Genomic DNA, 22,718 nt, shown 5'->3' on the forward strand with positions numbered 1-22,718 from the left:
GGGGGCAGCTGGAGGAACCGAACCTATGACTGAAGGATTAGACTGCCGAGCGTTGGTTGGCGGTCTGTAACAACAAAGACACATCTGGAACACAAAATGCCAGGATAAGCTTCATCAAGTCTGGTTGCAGAGGTGGACGCTTTCATTTAACGCAAGAAAAAATAACCAGGCAAAATTCCTAATGTTTGCAGACTGGAAAAAAAAAGTCCAAAAATATTAGTGCTATAAATATTATCTGTTTAACCTAAAAAAATGACGAACTTTGATGAGGAATATATGTAGACATCTATTTAAGTGTCACGTAGAGCAATATATTAGGCTATACTTTGTGCCTTCCTTAAAAATAATTGAATAGATTTGGTTTTAAGTAATTTTTACATGTGATAATTTCTCATAGTGTCTATAAGTCTAGTGAACAACTCTTCATTCAGCAAATCAGTCGTCAGATGCCATATTTGACAAAGCATGTTGTATGTGTGTATGTATAATATGTATATATATTACACATACACACACAGTATATATATATATATATATATATATATATATATATATCTAGCTAAACAAATTCAATGCGCTGTAGGCATCCACTCTCAGTACATGGCATTGTAGATCGTACACAAAGGTGGGTGATACAAAGTTGGCAGTGTCGGTGCTGTTTAGCGTAAAAGGAGAGGAATAATCACATGACAACACAGCATTTGCAGTGTGCTTTCTTATCAGTACCTGTTATTGGCTCTGTGACTAGACTCTCCTCTTTTCCATCAGGAGAGGATGGCTCGGTGGTCTCGGTGAGAAGCTTGCCGGAGACCAGTTCTGCAGCATTGCCATCCATGGTGGAGACATCAGTGACTGTCTTCTCTCGCAATGACTTCTCATCATCTTCATCAATGAGCACAAGCTCAGCTTTCATGGTGTCATCATAGCCCAACACCTTTTTAGTCTCGTCGTCATCATCAATATTCTGGTAGCCCATGAAGATCATAGTCACTGGTTGTTCTAACGTGGCGTCAGCCACGTCACTACCACTACTTCTTACTTGTTGTTGTCCATGTTTTAACGGAAGCCCTTTGATAGACTTGTGCACCATCTCTAATTTTGCTTCTTTAAAATGTAATTCCTTCAAGTTACTAGAGATTCCTTCAGTGATTAGTGTTCTCTCAGGTAAAGTGCTTTGCCCCGCTACTATGTTTGATTGTGCCGATTTGTGTATGAGTTCATCTACATCCCTTGTACTTAACTTATGGATGCCATTTTCTACCACAGCACCCGAATGGCGAAGCTCATACACTACTTTGTTACCATCATCATAGACCTTTACTCCTCTCTGTTGAACCACCTCTGGGTCAATTGCAGCTGTAGAGAGAATCTTGGTCTCTCCTGTCTTTCTGTCTTTCTCCACATTTATTTCCATGGCGTACAATGCTTAAACAGAAACAAGAAAGGAGGTGTATGTTACAACACATAAAGCAAGTGGATGGTTAATCGGCAAACATACATTGTAATGTGCGTGCACTAATACCATAACGTCATTACATAAAAAGCACGGTGTGTTAAGAGTTAACCCCAATGTTATTATATGTGAGCACACCGGACAGACACATTGATAGAAAATAACATGTCAGCTGTGATTGGTTACATTTATGATTTCAAATGAGAAGCCACGTAATATTGCCACATGACGTGTAACATTCTGGTGATTCTCGTGACATGCAATTGTCGCCTCGACGCGGGATGGGGAACATAATGTAGCACCAGAGTCATACATAGAAAAAAGCACATGGTGCCTTATAATCCATAAACCTATAGAATCCTACACTGCAGTCGAGTGATAATTATCGAGTGATAATCTCCTGCTGATAAAACATTGATTTCATTTAAATTACAACACACAGACTACTAAGTGACACATCACTGGATTCAGGGTCACTGCCCCTACATCATACTGCTCTCAGGCTACATAGCAAACACCTGCTGACAAATTTTCTTTAAAGGGGTTGTCCTATAAGTAATATTTATCTCCCAACACACAGGATAGAAGATAAAAGTATGATTGTTTGGTGTCTGATTGCTGAGATTCCCTCGATCCCAAGAATAGGAGGTCCAAAGTCCCCTATGTAAACGAAGCATTAGAGAACATGGTAGCCACTGATCCACTTACTATCTATAACTTACAGTATTGTGCAAAGGCAAGTGTAGAAAAAATGCAGCAAAGTAAGAATGCATTCAAAGGATTTGCACAAGCCTACATCCATTTATCATCTTTCCTGTGGATAGGTGATATATGTTGTTCTTGGTACTTGGTTCTTTAAGACAACTATATCTCTATATTCAGTGATGTTACATATAGTGACAAAATACTTTTTTTTCTGCTAAAAGTGCAGTTATCTTATGACCATAGGTGAAGGGTTCATTTGATGTAGAAGCATGGTGGATCTCATGGCTCAGTGGTCAGACAGTAAAATGGCTGCATTACTACATCAGTGTTACACCAATAAAATAATCATATATTGAAATTACCGGTTTATATATTGCAGTCAAATTCTAATTGGAGGTATAACATTCTCCATGCACAACCAAATCTTCATATTAGCACAATGTTCTGAAAAACTATTAGTTTCTTGCCTGCTACCAAAAATGTTTAAGGTGTCTAGACTGTTTATGAGCATTCTATATAAAGAGGCAACTACACCCTGTTGTTCTCAATCAGATCACCTAATAATAGAGAATCTGTACTGATGAAAGTTTTTTTGTGTGTCCGAATAATAACATTTCCATAGCAACTTACAGTAGGGGCACAACAAGAAGAGCAAGGGCCCAAAAGCAAACTTTTAAAGGGAATCTGTCAGCAGGTTTTTGCTGTATAATCTGAAGACAGCAGGGGATAGAGGCTGAAACACAGAATTCAGGGATGTGTCACTTGTGAAAGTGCGTACTGTTTACTAACTGTGAAGGATTCATCACTAAGGGTACCGTCACACAGTGCAATTTTGATCGCTACGACGGTACGATCCGTGACGTTCTAGCGATATCCATACGATCTCGCAGTGTCTGACACGCAGCAGCGATCAGGGATCCTGCTGAGAATCGTACGTCGTAGCAGATCGTTTGGAACTTTCTTTCGTCGCTTGATCACCCACTGACATCGCTGGATCGTTGTGTGTGACAGCGATCCAGCGATGCGTTCGCTTGTAACCAGGGTAAACATCGGGTAACTAAGCGCAGGGCCGCGCTTAGTAACCCGATGTTTACCCTGGTTACCAGCGTAAACGTAAAAAAAACAAACAGTACATACTTACATTCCGGTGTCTGTCCTCCGGCGTCTCAGCTTCTCTGCACTGTGTGAGCGCCTGCCGGCCGGAAAGCGAGCACAGCGGTGACGTCTGACGTCACCGCTCTGCTTTCCGGCCGCTGTGCTTACACAGTGGAGAGAAGCAGAACGCCGGGGACAGACACCGGAATGTGAGTATGTACTGTTTGTTTTTTTTACGTTTACACTGGTAACCAGGGTAAACATCGGGTTACTAAGCGCGGCCCTGCACTTAGTAACCCGATGTTTACCCTGGTTACCAGTGAATCTCGGCATCGCTCCAGCGCCGTGATTGCAACGTGTGACCGCAGTCTACGACGCTGGAGCGATAATCATACGACGCTGCGACGTCACGGATCGTGCCGTCGTAGCGATCAAAATTGCACTGTGTGACAGTACCCTTAGAGATTAACATTGCATTATCAGCAAGTTGCCAATCAGTGGTGGAGTTACACATATTAGCTGGACTAGCCTGCAGTGATAATCTCTTGTTTATAAAACACAGTTTGTATAATAACTATAGTAAGCAGCCTAGTAAGTGACACATCCTTGGAATCAGGCATTCCAACCCAGCAAATTTTGCTGCTCTCAGATTAAATAGCAAAAACCTGCTGCCAGATTCCTTTGAAAGGGGATTTTGGGGCATTTTTTTTATTATGAGCCCAAAAACAAACAGTCAGGTAGTTGCAAACTACCCGCCTGTCCTATCCAGCGCTGTCTCAGAGAGGTCATGGACCGCTCCTGCTGGCGATTCTACTGGTCGATGTTAAGAGCAACTGTTCTGGGCTCCTCTGTCAATAAGAAGACTGCTAGCGAGAAGCTGATTGACAGACAGCTCCCCACAGTTAGGCAGTGGGGAGCCGACTGTCAATAATCATGACATCAGCATTCACGCCTCATCAACAGAGCAAAGAGGCAGAAAAGCAGCTGCTCAGTCAACATGACATCAGTGGAAACCGAAGGATCGCTGGCAGAGGTTAGCAACTACCTGCCTGTTAGTTCTTAGGCCCATAGTAAAAAAATTAATTAGTCCCAGATAACCCCTTTAACTAAACGACTACAATCTGGGCTGCGCTGGACTCTGAAGTTATATTAGCTAAAGACACTGATGCGTGTGCCACGCCACGGCCCCAGTGCTCAATGGAGCAGTCTGTAGTATAATGTTTAATAGAATGCATTATTTTTCTAAAATGTCACTAGCTACAAAATGCTCTGAGGATAAAATTGTGTATCCAAGGGGATAAGTGGTGACACGCTGTTTGGCGTCAATCTTTTCTAGGTAGTCCTAGTCAGCCCATTATTCTCTGAAACGGGATAGGACTGACTGGGAAAACAAGGGTACTGCCACCCCAAATAAGGCACCTTTACTGCCCCCTGTGGCTTTATGAACTGATATTTCATATTTTTACTGACTCATTAAATACAGAAATTATGTCTCACTTATTGTGTAAGATTTTTATTTTATTTTTTCCTGGCAATAAAAGTTATGTTTAATTGTTTGTCTCTTTTGTGATGTTATTTTTGTGGTAGAATTGATTAGTAAACTTCATCTAGCAATAATTAAAAAGAAATAGAAGAAACATCAAAGTCATGAACAAGTAGAAAATGCTGAAAGTAGCAGATATGTGAGATATAACAAGGAATATTTAACAATAGGAAGACGCGGCACTTCTAAGCCGATATCTAGTGGGCTATGCTATCAGTTATGGCTACTTGTTCAGATGGGCCACTAAATATGATGAGATCACGATTGGCTAGATCCTGTTTTCTTTTGTCAGGACGACAGAACAGACTTTGTTCTAAGGGACATTGTTATGGATAGGACAGTGTAAATGGGAGTAGAGTAGCTTGATCTTCAGTCTTCATTCATTCATACCGAGAAGAGCCTCAGTCCAGTTCTCTAACCCTTTAATGCATCCTTAGTGTTTAGGATATTTACAGAGACAGACATTGTAAGAAAAGACATAACATGATGATAAACGCATCTGACATCCATTGTCTGGAGAAGAGGCACAACAAACGTGGACGATTACATAGAGATGGCCAAAAGTCAGACCAAGAATTTCAGGTCAGCAAACGAACCAAGCCTCGGAGGCAAGAAATAAAAATAGGATGTCATTTATGAACAGGGCAATTGACAGCAGGAGGCAGACCATTATTTATTCTCTAGAATTCCCATGTTGTATCGGCACCTAGAGCACTTCCAGTAGTAAGTGATAGACTGTTTCCTACCAGTTCTGTCCTCTGCATTTATCATGGTTGCTTTCTAACACCATGCGTTGAGGTTACTTCATATGTTTTGTTGAAAGTGACAGTCAAAAGTGGCCTGAGTATCGTCAGTGTTTTTAATCACAGCTTGGTCAGAGTCAGTTTTTACCATCAGAGTTTGACTAGAATGTCCTCAATTATTCTCGGATGAAAAAAAAACAAAACATGGATGTTTCTGAAGCTCCTCCTATTGAATAGGTCATGACATTGGACAATACACGGATGGCATCTGAGAACTGTCCAAAGTTTTCACAGATCCATAGATTTCCATTGGCGAGTTTGAGCACAAACTCGGATCAATATTGGACAAGTGTTCGTGCTTTGGTGTGGACCAATTGGTTCAAGGAAATAAATTGGACATATGAACGTCCTCACAAAATATCATAGGTACAAGTTCTATCCATGAAAACACAGATAGCACGCGTACGATAAAAACTGATGTCTAAATGAGTCCTTATAAAAAGTACTAAAATGCTGCAATAAATTCGGCATCATAGAGTACCGCCCAACTAGAGATGACACATTTATCAAATAAAGTAGAAGTGTAAATATATTAGAAAACTAGAACAAGTTTATATATGTATAAATTGTACTGCACATTACATGTCTAATCATATCATGAGTTACATGTCAACGATCCATAATACAGCCAAATTGTGGAATAGCAAGGACAGTTGTTTTTTTTTTTATTTTTCTACCTCTGGCATATCACTTGTCGATAAAGCAGTCGTCTAGTGATTCATGTATTACCAACCACCTCACTCACCTTACAGTCCCCTGGCTGTCCCCAGTCACTATTATAGCAGTATGGTTACAGATTTATGTTCTCTTTTAAGGTGGTTTATGTAACCTACTAACACTGCAATGTTTGAAGAAAGAAGTTTTATCCTGTAGTGTCCCATATTCTAGTGAGGCAGGACTAAACAGGTTGGCACTTCTTGTCATAGGGTTACTGCGACAGTGTGGAGCCAGAAGACCGCAGCATCTGCTCCTCCTCCGGCACTGATAAGAAGCACTTCTCCTTCATTTTAATGGTGTTTATTCATTCTGGCAGAACAGGGGTTAATCGGCCATGTTGGAAATCTCTGTGCCCGCAGCTGAGCTCAGTTAGCCACTCCTTTTCCCTTTATAATCTGGGCTCTGATGCAAATCCTTGTCGGAGCTAGCATTTGCTACATGGCTTCAGAAAGGAGAGGTGTTCATATGAGGAGAGTTGGAGAACTTTATCTGTGACTGTTGCTTGGTTTGTAAGTGTGGTAATTACCTATTCTTCTCTGTTTTGGTTTATTCCCCTACCTTCACTCCCTGGTGCATTCCTCTGTTATATGTGAGTGAATATTTTATATGCCTGGAGTTTTCTGCTAACCCTTGTTTGTGTTGCCTTGTTTGTCGGGTTGGTGTACTGTGGTGCATAGTAGCGCCCCTCTCTCCTGGGTGGGGGAAGAGAACAGACGGAGGGCTAACTCAGGAGATAAGGCAAGGGTGGAGGCCCCGGCATCTTCACCTTCAGAAGTATCCCGGCGAGTAGGGCAAGCTAGGGCACCCCCTAGTGATAGGGTTAGGGAGAAAGCCCCTGGTCCCTGTGCGCTGTGGTGATTCCCGGTTTCAGACCTAGGACCGGTAGGTATGTACGAGTTATACAAGCCCCCAGCCAGTGAACATGGAGTTGCTTTCCATATGCTTGTATACATATCCTTTGGTCCCGGGTCAGAAACCGGTGAATCCCCACAGCGCACAGTGCGTAAGCTATGGGGATTCATAAGTTTGCAGTCACACAGTGTTTACAATGATTGTAAACTGTGTAGAGCAAGGGGTCCTATACACAATGAGCTGCTGCGCTAGGCAGTAAACATAGGGCGCCATAATAACTGCATAGAGCATAGCTCTTGTAGTAGTAACAAAAACAACATCTGAATAAAGACAGTACAATTCTGGATTAGTTTCATATTCATGATAATCTGCTGATTATTAAACTGGACAACCCCTTTAAGATAAAACTCCACACTGATACACTATAATATCTACCATGATATGGAGTTGTATGCTGTTTCGGTTTATGAATAGTGTATGAGTTTAAAGAGGTTTTCCAGGCTCCACACACATTTCAGATTACTGAATCTTGACAGCGTGCTTATTTGCATAGTGGCACGACTCACTTGAGCGATTGTCTCAGCTGCAGGTATGAGATTCGCATACTTGTCGTCACCTACCGACTAACAACTTTCCCGCTTCTCTCAATGGTCTAATGAAAAGCAAATGAGAAGCTAATTGGCAAATTACAGCAACTATGCAAATCGCTGGCAAAAATATGGAATCGTGACACTATGCAAATTGCACACTGTCGGGATACAGCAATCTGAGTCACTGCAGAAATGGATGTGGACAGCCGCGTGCAGCGCTGAGAGGTGAGTATAGCATCATTTTTTATTATAATTCTTTTTTTTTTACACTAATATGGTTCACAGGGCCTGGAGGAGAGTCTCCTCTCCTCCACCCCGGGTAGCAACCGCACATTATCCGCTTACTTCCCGCATCGTGGGCACAGCCCCATGCGGGAAGTAAGCGGTTCAATGCATTCCAATGGGTGCAGAATCGCAGCGATTCTGCACAAAGAAGTGACATGCTGCGGGTTGTAAACCGCTGCGTTTCTGCACGGTTTTTCCCGCAGCATGTGCACAGCGGTTTGCGGTTTCCATAGGGTTTACATGTAAATGTAAACGCAATGGAAACTGCTGCGGACCCGCAGCATCAAAATCACCGCGGATCCCCGGTAAAACCCGCAAAGTGTGAACATGGCGTAAATCGAATCTTATGATCTTGATATAATTCCTATTTTTGTTTCTTCACTTCATATTTTTTATTGTAGTCAGAAAAAAAGATATACCAGTATAAAAATGTAATATATTGTTATACACGCATTCCTCATTCTATTTTTTTCTTTTTCTTCTTTCACTTTCTCTCTACCACTTTCCAGCCTATTTCTGGAAAATAGTGAAGACCCCCAACAAAACAAAGCAATGTGGTTTCAAATTTGTCAAAAAATCAAAGGGACTGTAGCAGATTTTGGGGAAACATTTTTCATAAAAAGAAATCTTTATATGTTTTGTAAGTTTTATCCCCCTTTCTATGATAATAATCTGAAAATGTGCAAAACTAATCTGTATAACTTGATGATCCAGCCCCTACTAAGTGCCACGGATGTAGAATAAATGGAATTTTACTGTATGCTGGTTTTGGTCAGACTTTATTACACTTTCTCTATGGTCATATGATAATATAGTTTTTACACGAATTAGGGCTCATTCAGGTGTCCGATTTTTCCAGTACAAGAAAAACGTAAAGATTATTCTGATTAGAGTTTGTTTGGAGTGTGGTCCAAGAGTCATCTGAATTTCTCGTATATAGAGAAATAATAAAAAAAAATCTTCACCTCCATTCTTAAGGCCCCGTCTCACATAGCGAGATCGCTAGCGAGATCGCTGCTGAGTCACAAGTTTTGTGACGCAACAGCGACCTCCATAGCGATCTCGCTATGTGTGACACGTACCAGCGATCAGGCCCCTGCTGCGAGATCGCTGGTCGTGTCGGAATGGCCTGGACCTTTTTTTGGTCGTTGAGGCCCCGCTGACATTGCTGAATCGGTGTGTGTGACACCGATCCAGCGATGTCTTCACTGGTAACCAGGGTAAACATCGGGTTACTAAGCGCAGGGCCGCGCTTAGTAACCCGATGTTTACCCTGGTTACCAGCGTAAATGTAAAAAAAAACAAACACTACATACTCGCCTTCTGATGTCCGTCAGGTCCCTTGCCGTCTGCTTCCTGCTCTCACTGACTGCCGGCCGTACAGTGAGAAGTGAGAGCACAGCAGTGACGTCACCGCTGCGCTCTCAGTGTACGGCGGCTCAGTCAGAGCAGGAAGCAGACGGCAAGGGACCTGGACACCGAAAGGCGAGTATGTAGTGTTTGTTTTTTTTGGTAACCAGGGTAAACATCGGGTTACTAAGCGCGGCCCTGCGCTTAGTAACCCGATGTTTACCCTGGTTACCGGGTGCTGCAGGGGGACTTCGGCATCGTTGATGACAGTTTCAACGATGCCGAAGTCGTTCCCCTGATCGTTGGTCGCTGGGGAGAGCGGTCTGTGTGACAGCTCCCCAGCGACCACACAGCGACTTACCAACGATCACGGCCAGGTAGTATCGCTGGTCGTGATCGTTGGTAAATCGCTATGTGAGACGGGGCCTTTACAGTCAGTGAAAATTGGACCACACTTGGATGTCATCCAAGTGCAGTCCAATTTTTTCACAGACACATTGACTTGCATGTTTGAGTTTGATCTGACCCTTGGATCAAAATAGGACATGTCTCCACGATTTTCTGTAGACCTCTCTGTCCGTGAAAGATCAAAGACATGTGAATGGGCCCAGAGGTATGAGGGCTCTCGATGAAAATCCCGGATATCACTTGTATGCAAATAGCACTGTTATATTATTGTTCGGGTGCCACAATTAAAAGGTTCCACAATCAAAACACTTCAAAAAATATTATTTGTGCTATTTTATACTATTGTAGTTCATCTTTTTTTCATCGACAACCATCTTAGACTTTGTTTTTACATTTTCATGACATTTTTGGGTATAATACAGTTGCATGTAAAAGTTTGAGCACCACAGGTCAAAACTACTGTTATTGTGAACAGTCAAACAAGTTGAAGATGAATTGATCTCTAAAAGGGCTAAAGTTAAAGATGACACATTTCCTTTGTACGAGTATTTTAGACAAAAAATATTAATTTATTTCCATTTTTTTTTTTTCATTTTAAAAATTGCAAAAAGGAAAATAGGTTGATGAAATAGTTTGGGCATCCTTGGGGATTTGTGTGCTCAGATAGCTTTGACCAAGGTTTCAAACCTTAATTAGCCTGTGAGGCTGCAGTCACACTATCAGTATTTGGTCAGTATTTTTCATCAGTATCTGTAAGCCAAAACCAGGAGTGGGTGATAATACAGAAGTGGTGCATATGTTTCTATTATACTTTTCCTCTGATTATTCCACTCCTAGTTTTGGCTTTCAAATACTGAGGTAAAATACTGAGCAAATACTGCTAGTGTGACAGCAGCCATAGGGTTATGGCTTGTTCACTAGCATTGTTAGGAAAGGCTGGGTGATGCGAATTTCCCAGCTATATAAAAGCAGCAATGGGTTCTTCTAAGCAGCTGCCTAACCCTCTGGAAATTAAAATGGTGGAGGGTCACAAAGCAGGAGAAGGCAATAAAAAGATAGCAAAGCGTTTTCAAGTTGTCCTTTCCTCAATTCGAAATGTAATTAAGAAATGGCAGTTAACAGGAACAGTGGAGGTCAAGATAAGGTCTGGAAGACCCAGCAAAATTTCAGTGAGATCTGCTCGTAGAATTGCTAGAGGCGCAAATCAGAACCCCCGCTTGGCTGCAAAAGATCTTCAGAAAGATTTAGCAGACTCTAGAGTTGTGGTACATTGTTCTACTGTTCAGAGACACCTGCATAAATATGGCCTTCATGGAAGAGTCATCAGGAGAAAACCTCTCATGCGTCCTCACCATAAAATTCAGCATCAGAAGTATGCAACAGAACATCTAAACAATCCTGCGCATTTAAGAAACAAGTCCTGTGGACAAATGAGGTTAAAATAAAATTCTTTGGTTACAATGATGAAAGGTATATGTGGAGAAAAAAGGTTCAGAATTTCAGGAACAGAACATCACACCAACCATTAAGCATGGAGGTGGATCTATCATGCTTTGGGGTAGTGTTGTAGCCAATAGCATGGAGAACATTTCACTGGTAGAGGGAAGAATGGATTCAATGAAATTTCACCAAATTGTTGATGCAAACCTAACACCATCTGTAAAAAAAGCTGTAGTTGAAAAGAGGATGGCTTCTACAAATGGATAATGATCCTAAACACACGTCAAAATCTACAATAGACTACCTCAAAAGGCACAAGCTGAAAGTTTTACAGTGGCCCTCACAGTCCACTGATCTGAACATCATTGAATATCTGTGGCTAGACCTCAAAATAGCAGTGCATGCAAGATGACCAGGGAATGTCACAGAATTGGAAGACTTTTCCAAGGAAGCATAGATGAAAATCCCTCAAACAAGAATTGAAAGACTCTTGGCTGCCTATAAAAACCATTTACAAGCTGTGATACTTTCAAAAGGGGGTGCTACTAGGTACTAATCATAAAGGGTGTCCAAACGTTTGCATTTGCCTATTTTCCTTTTTGAAATTTTTAAAATATAAAAGATTAAAATGTATATATATATATATATATATATATATATATATATATATATATACATTTTTTTTTCTTAAAATACAAAGGAAATGTGTCATCTTTAACTTTAGCCCTTTTAGAGATCATTTCATGTTCAACTTACTTAACTGTTCACAATAACAGTAATTTTGACCAGGCCTGCCCAAACTTTTACCTGCCACTGTACAATTCATCCAAAAACTGAGTAACTGGAGATATCAACTTATTCTGCAAAAAATGTATTTTCCTTTAAAAAATCAAATAAAAACAAGCTTTATTAACAAATTTGATAATTTTACACTTTTTGTTGCTGCAGTTGTAATAATACCAAGAAAATGTAATTTTTTTCATAATAAAGCAAGAAAGAAGTTTGCTTTTTGGCTTGGGATTTTCTCTCTAAACTATATTTGTCGGGGGGTGGGGTTACAATTTTTTTTGGCATGCTATGAAAAGTGATTGTTTGAGAGCTTTAAAGAGGCCCCCAATTTTTTTCACTAAATTTGTGTGTATGTGTATTGCAGTGTAGTGTGTGTGTTAATATACTCATCTTCTGCCACCTTCTCCGGTATCCTGCACTGTTCTGTTCCTCTTCTGAGTGATGTCATCACACATCAGACTCTCCAATTAGCTCTATGCTCTATAGTGAGCCACACGTCTCTTTTACAATGTAAGTCTATGTAGCCTTGTTCTGACGCTTCATATGCTCTCACTGTAAAAGCCACTTCGGGGTCACGTAGTGACATCACTCAGGTGCTGGAAATAGGCAAAGGCAGCGATAGTGGAGTATAATAACACACACACTACAGTGCATACACATACAGGGCTCAGGCAGACGTCCATGTCCATGCAACTAGCACAGACTGCAATGCACGGTCTTACCGCCGGTCTCCTCACCTAAGTGGGACAGCATCATCGAATTATATGAAGCTTTCACGCTCCAGTCGGGAGTCCCGCAGTCAGTCCTTGCATTGCGGTCCATGCTCAGACCTTGTTGCATGGATGTCTGCATGAGACTATACACAGATTTAGTAAAATTTAGCTTAGGACCGTCCCAATCAGTGTCACCTTGTCGCGGTGGGATGGCTTTTATGCTATTTTTGATCAAAAACAGTATTACCAAGAACCCTGTGTTATTTAAATGCACTTTTGCTTTTTCTTATTTAGTGACAGCAGGGTTTTTGCACATTTTGCTTCTTGTAGGTTCTGTTTGCTTTATGGCCAATGTGTACATGCGTTTATGTGCTACATGTATACCAACTTAATCCAAGCTCAATTTTTGTGTTTTTTTTTTATACACAGATTTAGTAAATATAAAAATAGTTCTTGAAAGTGCTACTTTAATAACATACTTTTTTAATATAAAATATTAGAAAATTAGCATATCTGGCATATAGTATATCTGTCAGCTTCACAGCCATGGCTTGGGGGCTTGGGGAGGAACAGTGCTACACATGAGGTAAATATTCAGGATTGGAGCAATTGCAGCTTCACGTCAGCTCTATAGTACACTGTGTGGGAACTACCAGCCACCATGGAAATGTATGGCACGACGATGCAGTAGGGGTTAGGTAGTGATTCAGATTATATAGGAAAGTGGGAACCTAAAATCAAATTCCCAATGGGGGCTAAACCAAGATTTCTTGATGGCCATCAGTATAACAATAAAGCTTCACAGCCCAACAGCTGAATGGGCATATCATGGGCATGTTTACCACATTATGGGTGTAAGTAAGCAAGTCCCAGAGTGTAAGCAGTGACCAATATCCACCTATTTCATCGTTAAATATCTATCGTGAACCAACCTGGTGCTTGGTGAGTGCTGCAATGTATAAACCACCAATAACAATAAAATGTTTCTATGATTCATACCTTTTCTCGGTTGTGTAAAAAGGCTGGGAAGGAGGCTTTCAGAAAGCATGAGGTTTTTTCCATTTCAATTTACAACCAATTAAATATCACTTTATTGACAAACCGTCCACTAACACCTTAAACATGTATATCTGATAGGGTTTTATATACTCACCAGGTGCCCTTGTGGTTCTGTCACAAACGTGAGACGGTTCAGGTTGGTGTGAGTAGAGGTTTGTGATGTCAGGGATCTGGGAGTAGATATAACTTACTGCATCTGCTTTAAGAAAGAGCAAATACGGTTAGGTTATCAGCATTGTGGAGCCCCACAACCGGAGCGGTGCTTAGACAGCAGCAGAGAGCTAAATTATCAGCCGGCACAATGTACATCAGAGCATTGTACTGGACAGCTGGATCAGAGGACACAAAGTGCAGATCATTGCCTTGTGATCGGAGTTCAATAGACTAGCTGAGGCAGGAGGGAACAAACACATCCAGGTCCCTCAAGCTTAGTCATACCATGATGGTGTTTTGGGAAATTTACACTGTGGCAATGCTAAACTGATACTTATGGCTTATGCAAATTATTTTACATTAGTACCACGGAGAAAAAATGGCTGCAGAAGGTGTATATGTAGTTTAGCCACACGAATTATAAAACAAGCCGACCAATATTTTCTTTAAAAAAAAGATGTAGTAAAATCAAAGTTGATTTTTTTTTTCAAAGCACTCAATTCTGCAACTGTCCGTTTTTTCTGACTGAACCCGACTCAGGCAAATAGAACCAATTTGAAGAAAATTTTGAAACAAAATCTGCAATGAATTGACCTTGCCAAGTATGGACCGTAATGTCAGGACCAGGTACAGGTTTCCTGACCCAAACTCAACAGCCGCATCTCTATTTGGACCATGAACATCGGAAGTGTGAAACCATTCTAAAATGTCAAATCGGGACTAGGGAAGGCAATCAGCATATTGTAACCTATAGCACGAGCTTAACATTGTTAGAAATGTCTGATTAGTGGCATCAAAAGACTAAAGCTTTAGGCCCCGGTTCAAGGTGAATTCTGGAGTAAAACACCTTGAAATATATGAACATTTGTGCAACTCGAAGTGTTCCAAAAATGGTGCACCTTTTGGAGTTTTTAAATCACTAACCGTCCAACTCCGCTGAAATTTTGCTGAGATGGGGTGGGACAGGGCTTGCTGAAGCCCACCTAGTAAATTCATCATCATTTACTCCACCTAAGTGGCGTGCATAAATTACACCAGAAATGTACCCCCGCTCCTGGCTGGAGTAACATCTGTGGCGAATACGCACAGCTTTTATAAGATGCACCAGATTCATTAAGCGCAGTGTCTTCACTAAGACTGGAGGGCTTAATACCAGCCTTAATAAATCGGCGACTTAGACTTTAGCATAACGTTGGCATAACATAGGGGGTATTACAGAATAATTGCATTTTCTGTTTTTTGTTCAAAATAATACTGTTTATAGGCAAAGATGTTTCTTTCTTTGATACTTAAAAGCCTCCAAGTACAGAGGACTACCACTAATCTGTTAACATGCAGAATTATTACCAGCATTTAAAACATATACACATATACTTAGGAGATTCATTTTAAATTGGATTACTGCTAAAAATAGGAAAACGTAATCACATTCTGCTGTAGCCATTGGTCTTGAATTCTGAATTAGATCATTTCAGCTACCAGGAAAATTAGAAGGAAGGAGATGTTACATTTTTTCATTTTGTTATTTCTGTGCAAGTTTATGAGCTCTAGCACATAAAGAAAGATGAGTGTCAGCATCCTGGTACTGTGTATCCTCATCAGCTAGGGCTTATGACTCCAAAATACCATGCCCTACAAATACCCTTTATCATCAATTATCTTTATTAATCTTGTTGTGATTATTATTAATTCTTAGCAATAATATATATATATATATATATATATATATATATATATATATATATATATATATATATATATATATATATATATATATATTTTATAAATTTATATAATTAATACAATGTGATTTTCTGGATTTTAGTTTTGATATTCTATCTCAATGTTAAAATTAACCTACCCTTAAAATGATAGACTGTTCATGTATTTGTCAGTGGGTAAATCTACAAAATCAGCATGGGATCAAACACTTATTTCCCCCACTGTGTGGGATTTTGAAGTTTAGAGCACCCAATATTCAAATTTCCCTTTCAACTAAGGGGGCATTAATAGTGATTCTTTTTCGTGATGCGTTTACTTTTTACCATCTTTAATGCTGTCCAATCATTAAAAGGCAGCGTCATAGAGGGGAAAAAACAAAAGCCCATAGGAAAGGTAAAAAAAAACCACCACATAATTAGGCATTTTCAGCGTGATTTGGTGAGACTCGATGCTTCCTATCATTACAGCACCAGCAGAGGAGGTGAGCTGCAGTGTGAAGCTCATCATGGGGGCCGCATTTGTCACATACAATGCTCTGGACCAACTACAGGTATCCGGGCATTCATTAATAGAGGCAGAAAAAGCAGCACTCACCAATCCTTTTTTAAAATGTAAAGTCCTTTATTTTTCTAATTATAAATCCATACAATCTGCAGGGTGTTAGAGAGTGTGGACTGCGGCCGTTTTGCACCTGTCTGGCATTTCTACGGGTCCAGGTGGAACCGGTGATTTTATATTTTTAAAAAGTATTGGTGAGTGCTGCTATTTCTGCTTCTATTAATGACTGTTCTTTTAAACTTCTGAGTATTAGCACCACAATCATTTAAATTGTTGCATAAGCTCACAAAAGAGTCAAGATTATACATGTGTTGCAGTTGTTGGCAGTCGTTGGTATCAGGGCATACCATCAGTCTCCTTGACACCTGCAGCAGATCCAGAGCCCTGTATGTGACAAATGCTGCTCCCATGATGGTCTTCATTGTTCCAGGCTCTAACATACTGTAACCTTCCACGGCTACAAGAGCTGTAATGACAGAAAGGTATGGGAGGGAGGACTTCTCAGCGTGGTCAAGTGAGGCACAGCATGTCTCATCAGATCATGCTGAAAATGCCCGTTTTGACCTTCTCTGTGTGCTTCTGCTTTTTTCCCACTCTATTCCACTGCCTTGTAACGATTGGGCGGCGTCATAGATGGGAAAAGTAAATTTCCCCAGGGAAGAATCTGTTATTATATTTGCAATACAGTGGAGAAAAAAAAATATTTTTATCAGCACTGTAGCCCCTTTTTAGTGTTACATACATTTATACATGTTTTGAAAGGTGATCTTTAAGTCCCATGATGTTAGTCGCACCACAACAAAATCACTGCTGTCCAAATAATCGGAAATTGTGACACTTGATCTCACAAAATTTGTATGTACTGTGAATCATAAGTGAAAATAGTAATATAATCAACTTGTGCCCAGAATGCATTCTTCAAATCACAATATGGTAATCCTCAACTACAGCCAAAGGTGTTTAGTAAACTGTACTGTGAATATCTTACCTTTATCCGGATTTGACAGACTCTATGAAAAAAGTAAAAGAAATATTTCAGAACTCCACAGAGTTTTATGCATTTAGTTATAAAATAAGAATTAAAGACAATAATAATTAGTAATTTAAATATCCTCTTCACAGAGTAAAGAGCCGGGATCCTAGGGCCACCAATGCTACTTCCAACAGGTGGTACTAGAGACCCTGCACTCTTCCTGTGAGAGTTTCCCAGGGTAGCATTGCATGGCCTGTAAGTGTCCGTGCACCAACTTGGCACCCTCCCAAATAATTAAATTAATTAATAATTAAAATAATATATATACACGGTATGTGTCTTTTGATAGTGTTCTACATATGTGTGATATGGAGTGAGGTAATTTGCCACTAAAGCTTTGTTGATACTTCCTCTCTTTTTCCTCAGGTTTTTGTCACTTTTGACGACCAGCATGCTGCTCCAACATGGAAGCCATCATAAGATAAAGCGATTTATTAGAATTAGCTACAAAATAGATTACGATAGTTCAATCTTGGCTCTGGTAAAATGTAATCCATGATAGCTATGTGAATGGAGCCTCAAATGAATGTTCCTAATATAAAATTGACAGCATATCCCAAGTTTTTACTCTTTCAGCATGTATAGATAGCCCATTCTCCTAATATTTGAAGATCCCAGATTTGGAACCTACCCCATCAGCCATTAAAGGCATGTCCTTAAAACACCTAGATCCCTTTATAAATAGAGTTGTGAGTGGAAAAAAAACTCACAAAAATATTTTATCACAGTCAGAGACATAGTGTTTTCTTTACCTTCTGCAGATCTACCAATGAAATTTCAGTCTCTTTCAGTTTTTCTCTCAGTATTTGTTCTTTGGCAGATATTAGTGATTCTTCACTTTCTAGCTGCACAATGTCCTGTTCTATTCTGGAAGACACAAGTGAAATAATTTGTACATTGTAGTAGATCTAGTGGGTTATATACAAGGCAGACACAAACTGGAAAGACAAAACGGTACAATACCGGCAAAGACTATTCCCTGTCAATACTCAGTGATTAATTTAGTAACTAATGAAATAAGCAGGACTGGAAATAAACAAGTACAGCCTGAGCACTAGTTAAATAACCATTAATGCTTTTGAGTTTTGCTATAACGAGAATACAACCTTAGCGGGTGAAAATGACAAAGACCTAAAGAAGGCGCTGTACAAGAGAGATTGCCCTTAGTATTAGCAATTTGTATGGACTCTTTACTAAAAGGAATCTGTCACCAGGTTTTTGCAATTGAATCTGAGAGCAGCATAATGTAGAGCCAAAGACCCTGATTCCAGTGATGTATCACTTACTGAGCTTCTTGCTGGAGTTTTGATAAAACCACTGTTTTATCTGCTGCAGAATTGCCAGTTCTGTGAATGCTGAACTATGTATAACCTCACACTCACTACTGACTGGCATTTTATGTGTACACTCTGCATAGGCAGAAAGCTGACAATCAGTGGTGGGGCATGGTTGGACTCCCTAGTAGTAGACCATGTGATAATCTCCTGTAGATAAAACAGTGATTTTTACAAAAACTACAAAAAAAAACGGTCACCATTACAACATTTAATACATGCTGTATTTAGAGGGGTTCCTTTTAATTATTTATCTCCAATGGTTAAGACTTAAATCATAACAAACAGATCAATTAAAGGGGTTGGTTGGCCACTTTAACATTAACAAATGTGTAGAGACATGCTTTTTTGTGAGACATACAGATTCTCCTTCTTTGTGATATGCAATCGGATTGTTAAAAACACTAGGAAGATTGTTTTTCAATTGGAGGAGGCTGAATGACAGGTCTGTTTACAAAAAATAGATCAATCCATCAGAGGATTATTATAACAAGCTAACAAAATTATCCCCTAAAATACAATTTTTATGCAATATATATATATATATATATATATATATATATACTGTATATATATATATATATATATATATATATATATATATATATATTAGACAGATTTAATAATGCAGGTTAACTGTCATGTTGAGAACAAGAGCTCTGCACAGTCTCTACAGGAAAATATCAAAAATGTCCTTTTTGGCAAAATTGTATTTGCAGTTGTGAGAAGAACTATGGAATCGTGCTCAGCTCTTGACTTGACAAATATTACTTTGTTTTCTTTGGTCTATTTTGGCTTGTTCAGTGATTTGGCATTAATGGGGTCTTTTAAAACTGATGGCCTATGCTTAGGATATGCTATCAATATTAGATTCATGGGGGTCCAACTTTCCGCACCTCCACAGATGAACTATTGACTTGAAATGGTTGCAGTGTTCAGTTTGGTGCCGTGATCCCTACAAACCATTCCCCCCCTCTGCCTAGAGTCAAGCCCTATTGATGTAATTAATTAACCCCCTATTCTAAGATTAAACCACCAATTTTAAGAGTCTAGACAAGCCCTTCAGCCAAACAAGTCACAAATATAAAATTGTTTTTGTGATGACCCAATAAAGTCTTCCTTTAGCTTCCTTAGCTAGACCATATGCTACCATCTGTTGCCACCTGACCATCGGAAGTCGATCAACAAGTCGTACTGATGTGTGAGATACCGTACTTTTAAGCACTTCCACGCGGTATTGAACTTTGTCATATTTAAGAAAAAAAAAATTTCAGGCAAACTGAGCAAAAACTGTTCGATGTCAATGAAGTGAAGGCATCACATCATCCATTGTTCTGAGGGTCATTGGTCATCCTTTTGTTTTCATTTTAGAAAGTTTGTTTAGTTTTTTCCTAAATGGTTTTTCCTTCAATGCAAGATAAGATAGTTTCCCTTTAAATACTAAGCTTGGCACATTAGTCAAAGCCTTGCAATGATAAGTGGGTGAAGGCTGTTTCCCAGAGGAAGTCATTAATGATGTCATTAACGATGACAGCTTTGTAATCCACATTGGGAGTCTCCATACAGGGTGGGCATTAAAACGGAAACTCGGAATGCTTCATGGAAACCATTATGTAATCACGGGCCATTTGGTTTCCCATCTATTTCAGTCACCAGATTAAATGCAAATAACGTTACTGCTTTTAATGCATACTGATGTAAAACACCCATATCATACAGATCCAAATGTCTTTTTACCTTAATAGATCATATAATAATCAAAATGTCAACTCACCGCTCATCACCTCACTTTAAGGCGGGGGCTTCACCGCGACATGCCAAAACTTTTGACTATAGTAGAGGTGCGATTTTGCTTATAAGTCACATGCACATGTGATCTCAATGTCATGTAACCCCAGAGTAACTGAGCATGTATTGGAAGAATTTGGACAGCAGAATACAGAAGGCATGTCTTCTAGGCAAATAATGGGCATATACTGTAGTAACATCATGGGTCTGCATTATAGCTACACCAGCACCAGTATTCACACCGTACCAAAAAGTGTATGGCAGTCCATGCCCCAATGATACATAAGATTCATCATAGTGCACTGCCAATAAATGATCACGAGACAGAAAACTATTATTATTATCATCATCATCATTAACACAACAGTGGTCATCGCTGTAAGTGCTATAATATTATTATTACTACCATATCTAATAATAATAATATTATAGCACTTACAGCTATGATCACTGTTTTGATAATAATAATATTTTCATAATCATTATTATTATTATTATTAACAAAGCAGCGATCATTGCTGTAATTGCTAGAATATAATTATTACTACCTTATCTAATAATATTAATAATAATAATTTTATAGCACTTACAGCAATGACCACTGTTATGTTAATAATAATAATAATAATAATAGTAATGATGATGATGATGATGATAATATTGTTTTTATTATCATAATCATCATTATTATTAAAACAGTGATCATAGCTGTAAGTGCTGTATTATTATTATTATTATTATTATTATTATTATTATGAACAAAACAGTGGTCATAGCTGTAAGTGCTATATTATTATTATTATTATTATTATTACCAAATCACATAATTATAATAATAATTATTATTAATAATAATAATGACCACTGTTTTGTTAATAATAATAATAATAATAATAATGATAATTAATAATACTATGGTGGAAATAGCAGCATTGACCATACAAGAGATATTTTTTGCAAATCTTGAGAAATAATTGAGTCAGTGTAAGAAAAACAACTAGACCATTACCACATTATCATTCTAACTGAGAAATACAAGAAAATGGAGAAAGCTGCTTGGCTCTGTCAGAAGTGCAGGGATGTGTCATTCCTGTGGGATAGATTCAAGGTTAGCTAAGTGACTCTGGGAAAATGAGCCTAATCAGGAAGCCACATGCATTGTGGGATGTGTTAGTTCTCTAGTTTCCACCCTCACTGGTTTCCTGTTATTGTGTAAGGTACTATCCACCAGTGTGTGGCTATATTGTCAGAATCTGGGCACTCAAGCTCTGGCCTTCTCATCTGTCACTCTGATTTCTGCCAAACAAGACTTAGGAACTGAAAAGGGATTCCTGGGGGAGTAATTCTATGACATTCCAGTCTTTAAAGGAAAATGGTCCTGGATTTGAAATACACACACTATCATCACGGTCCCCATTGAGGCTCACAATCTAGATTCCCTATCCGTATGTCTTTGGAGTGTGAGAGAAAACCGGAGAACCCGGAGGAAACCCACGCAAACACAGGGAGAACATACAGACTACTTGCAGATGTTGTCGTTGGTGGGATTTGAACTCAGGACCCCAGCGCTGCAAAAGCCAAACAAGTCAAACCTGTCACGAACCATTTTGGAAGCGTGGCATCTCTGGTTCCACTATGATTTAAATGTAGCTTTTTTTCTTTTCAGTCCAGCAGGGGTTAATGTCAGTTTCCCTTGCTGGCTGTGTGCTGCAATTGCAGAGTTGCTAGGTCAGCTGATGTGGGTGGTGAACACTCCCACCATCCTTTAAATAGTCACCTGATGCATCAGCTGACTGTCGGTGATAGAGCAATCTATGTTGACTAGTGTTGAGCGATACCGTCCGATACTTGAAAGTATCGGTATCGGAAAGTATCGGCCGATACCGGCAAAGTATCGGATCCAATACCGATACCCGATACCAATACAAGTCAATGGGACTCAAGTATCGGACGGTATCCCTGATGGTTCCCAGGGTCTGAAGGAGAGGAAACTCTCCTTCAGGCCCTGGGATCCATATTAATGTGTAAAAGAAAGAATTAAAATAAAAAATATTGCTATACTCACCTCACCGAGGAAACCGGCAGCGTTGTTTGCTTAAAATTCGCGCGTTTACTTCCTTACGTGAAGTCCCGGCTTGTGATTGGTCGCGTGCCGCCCATGTGGCCGCGACGCGACCAATCACAGCAAACCGTGACGTAATTTCAGGTCCTTCAGGATTTTAAAATTACGTTCTGGCTTGTGATTGGTCGCGTCGCGGTCACATGGGCGGCATGCGACCAATCACAAGCCGGGACTTCACGTAAGGAAGTAAACGCGCGAATTTTAAG

The 22,718-nt window shown here is 39.7% G+C and overlaps 1 protein-coding gene across 2 annotated transcripts in view; it reads right to left on the bottom strand.

Moving 5' to 3' along the window:
* Positions 1-562: 562 nt before the first annotated feature.
* LOC143765059 (paralemmin-1-like) overlaps positions 563-22,718 on the bottom strand; it is a 220,337-nt gene continuing 198,181 nt past the window's right edge. Inside the window, exons 4-7 of one of the 2 annotated variants that reach the window (XM_077251346.1) lie at positions 18,021-18,135; positions 17,224-17,245; positions 13,897-13,998; positions 563-1,425 (exon numbers count right to left, since the gene is read on the bottom strand). In XM_077251346.1, coding sequence (XP_077107461.1) covers positions 683-1,425; positions 13,897-13,998; positions 17,224-17,245; positions 18,021-18,135 — 982 coding nt within the window. In that variant the 3' untranslated portion in view covers positions 563-682. Of the gene's footprint in view, positions 1,426-13,896; positions 14,002-17,223; positions 17,246-18,020; positions 18,136-22,718 lie in introns of both variants that reach the window. The other variant, XM_077251337.1, reaches the window with a different exon arrangement.

The sequence above is a fragment of the Ranitomeya variabilis genome, chromosome 1 (genome assembly GCF_051348905.1).
Source record: "Ranitomeya variabilis isolate aRanVar5 chromosome 1, aRanVar5.hap1, whole genome shotgun sequence".
Classification (NCBI taxonomy): Eukaryota; Metazoa; Chordata; class Amphibia; order Anura; family Dendrobatidae; genus Ranitomeya; species Ranitomeya variabilis.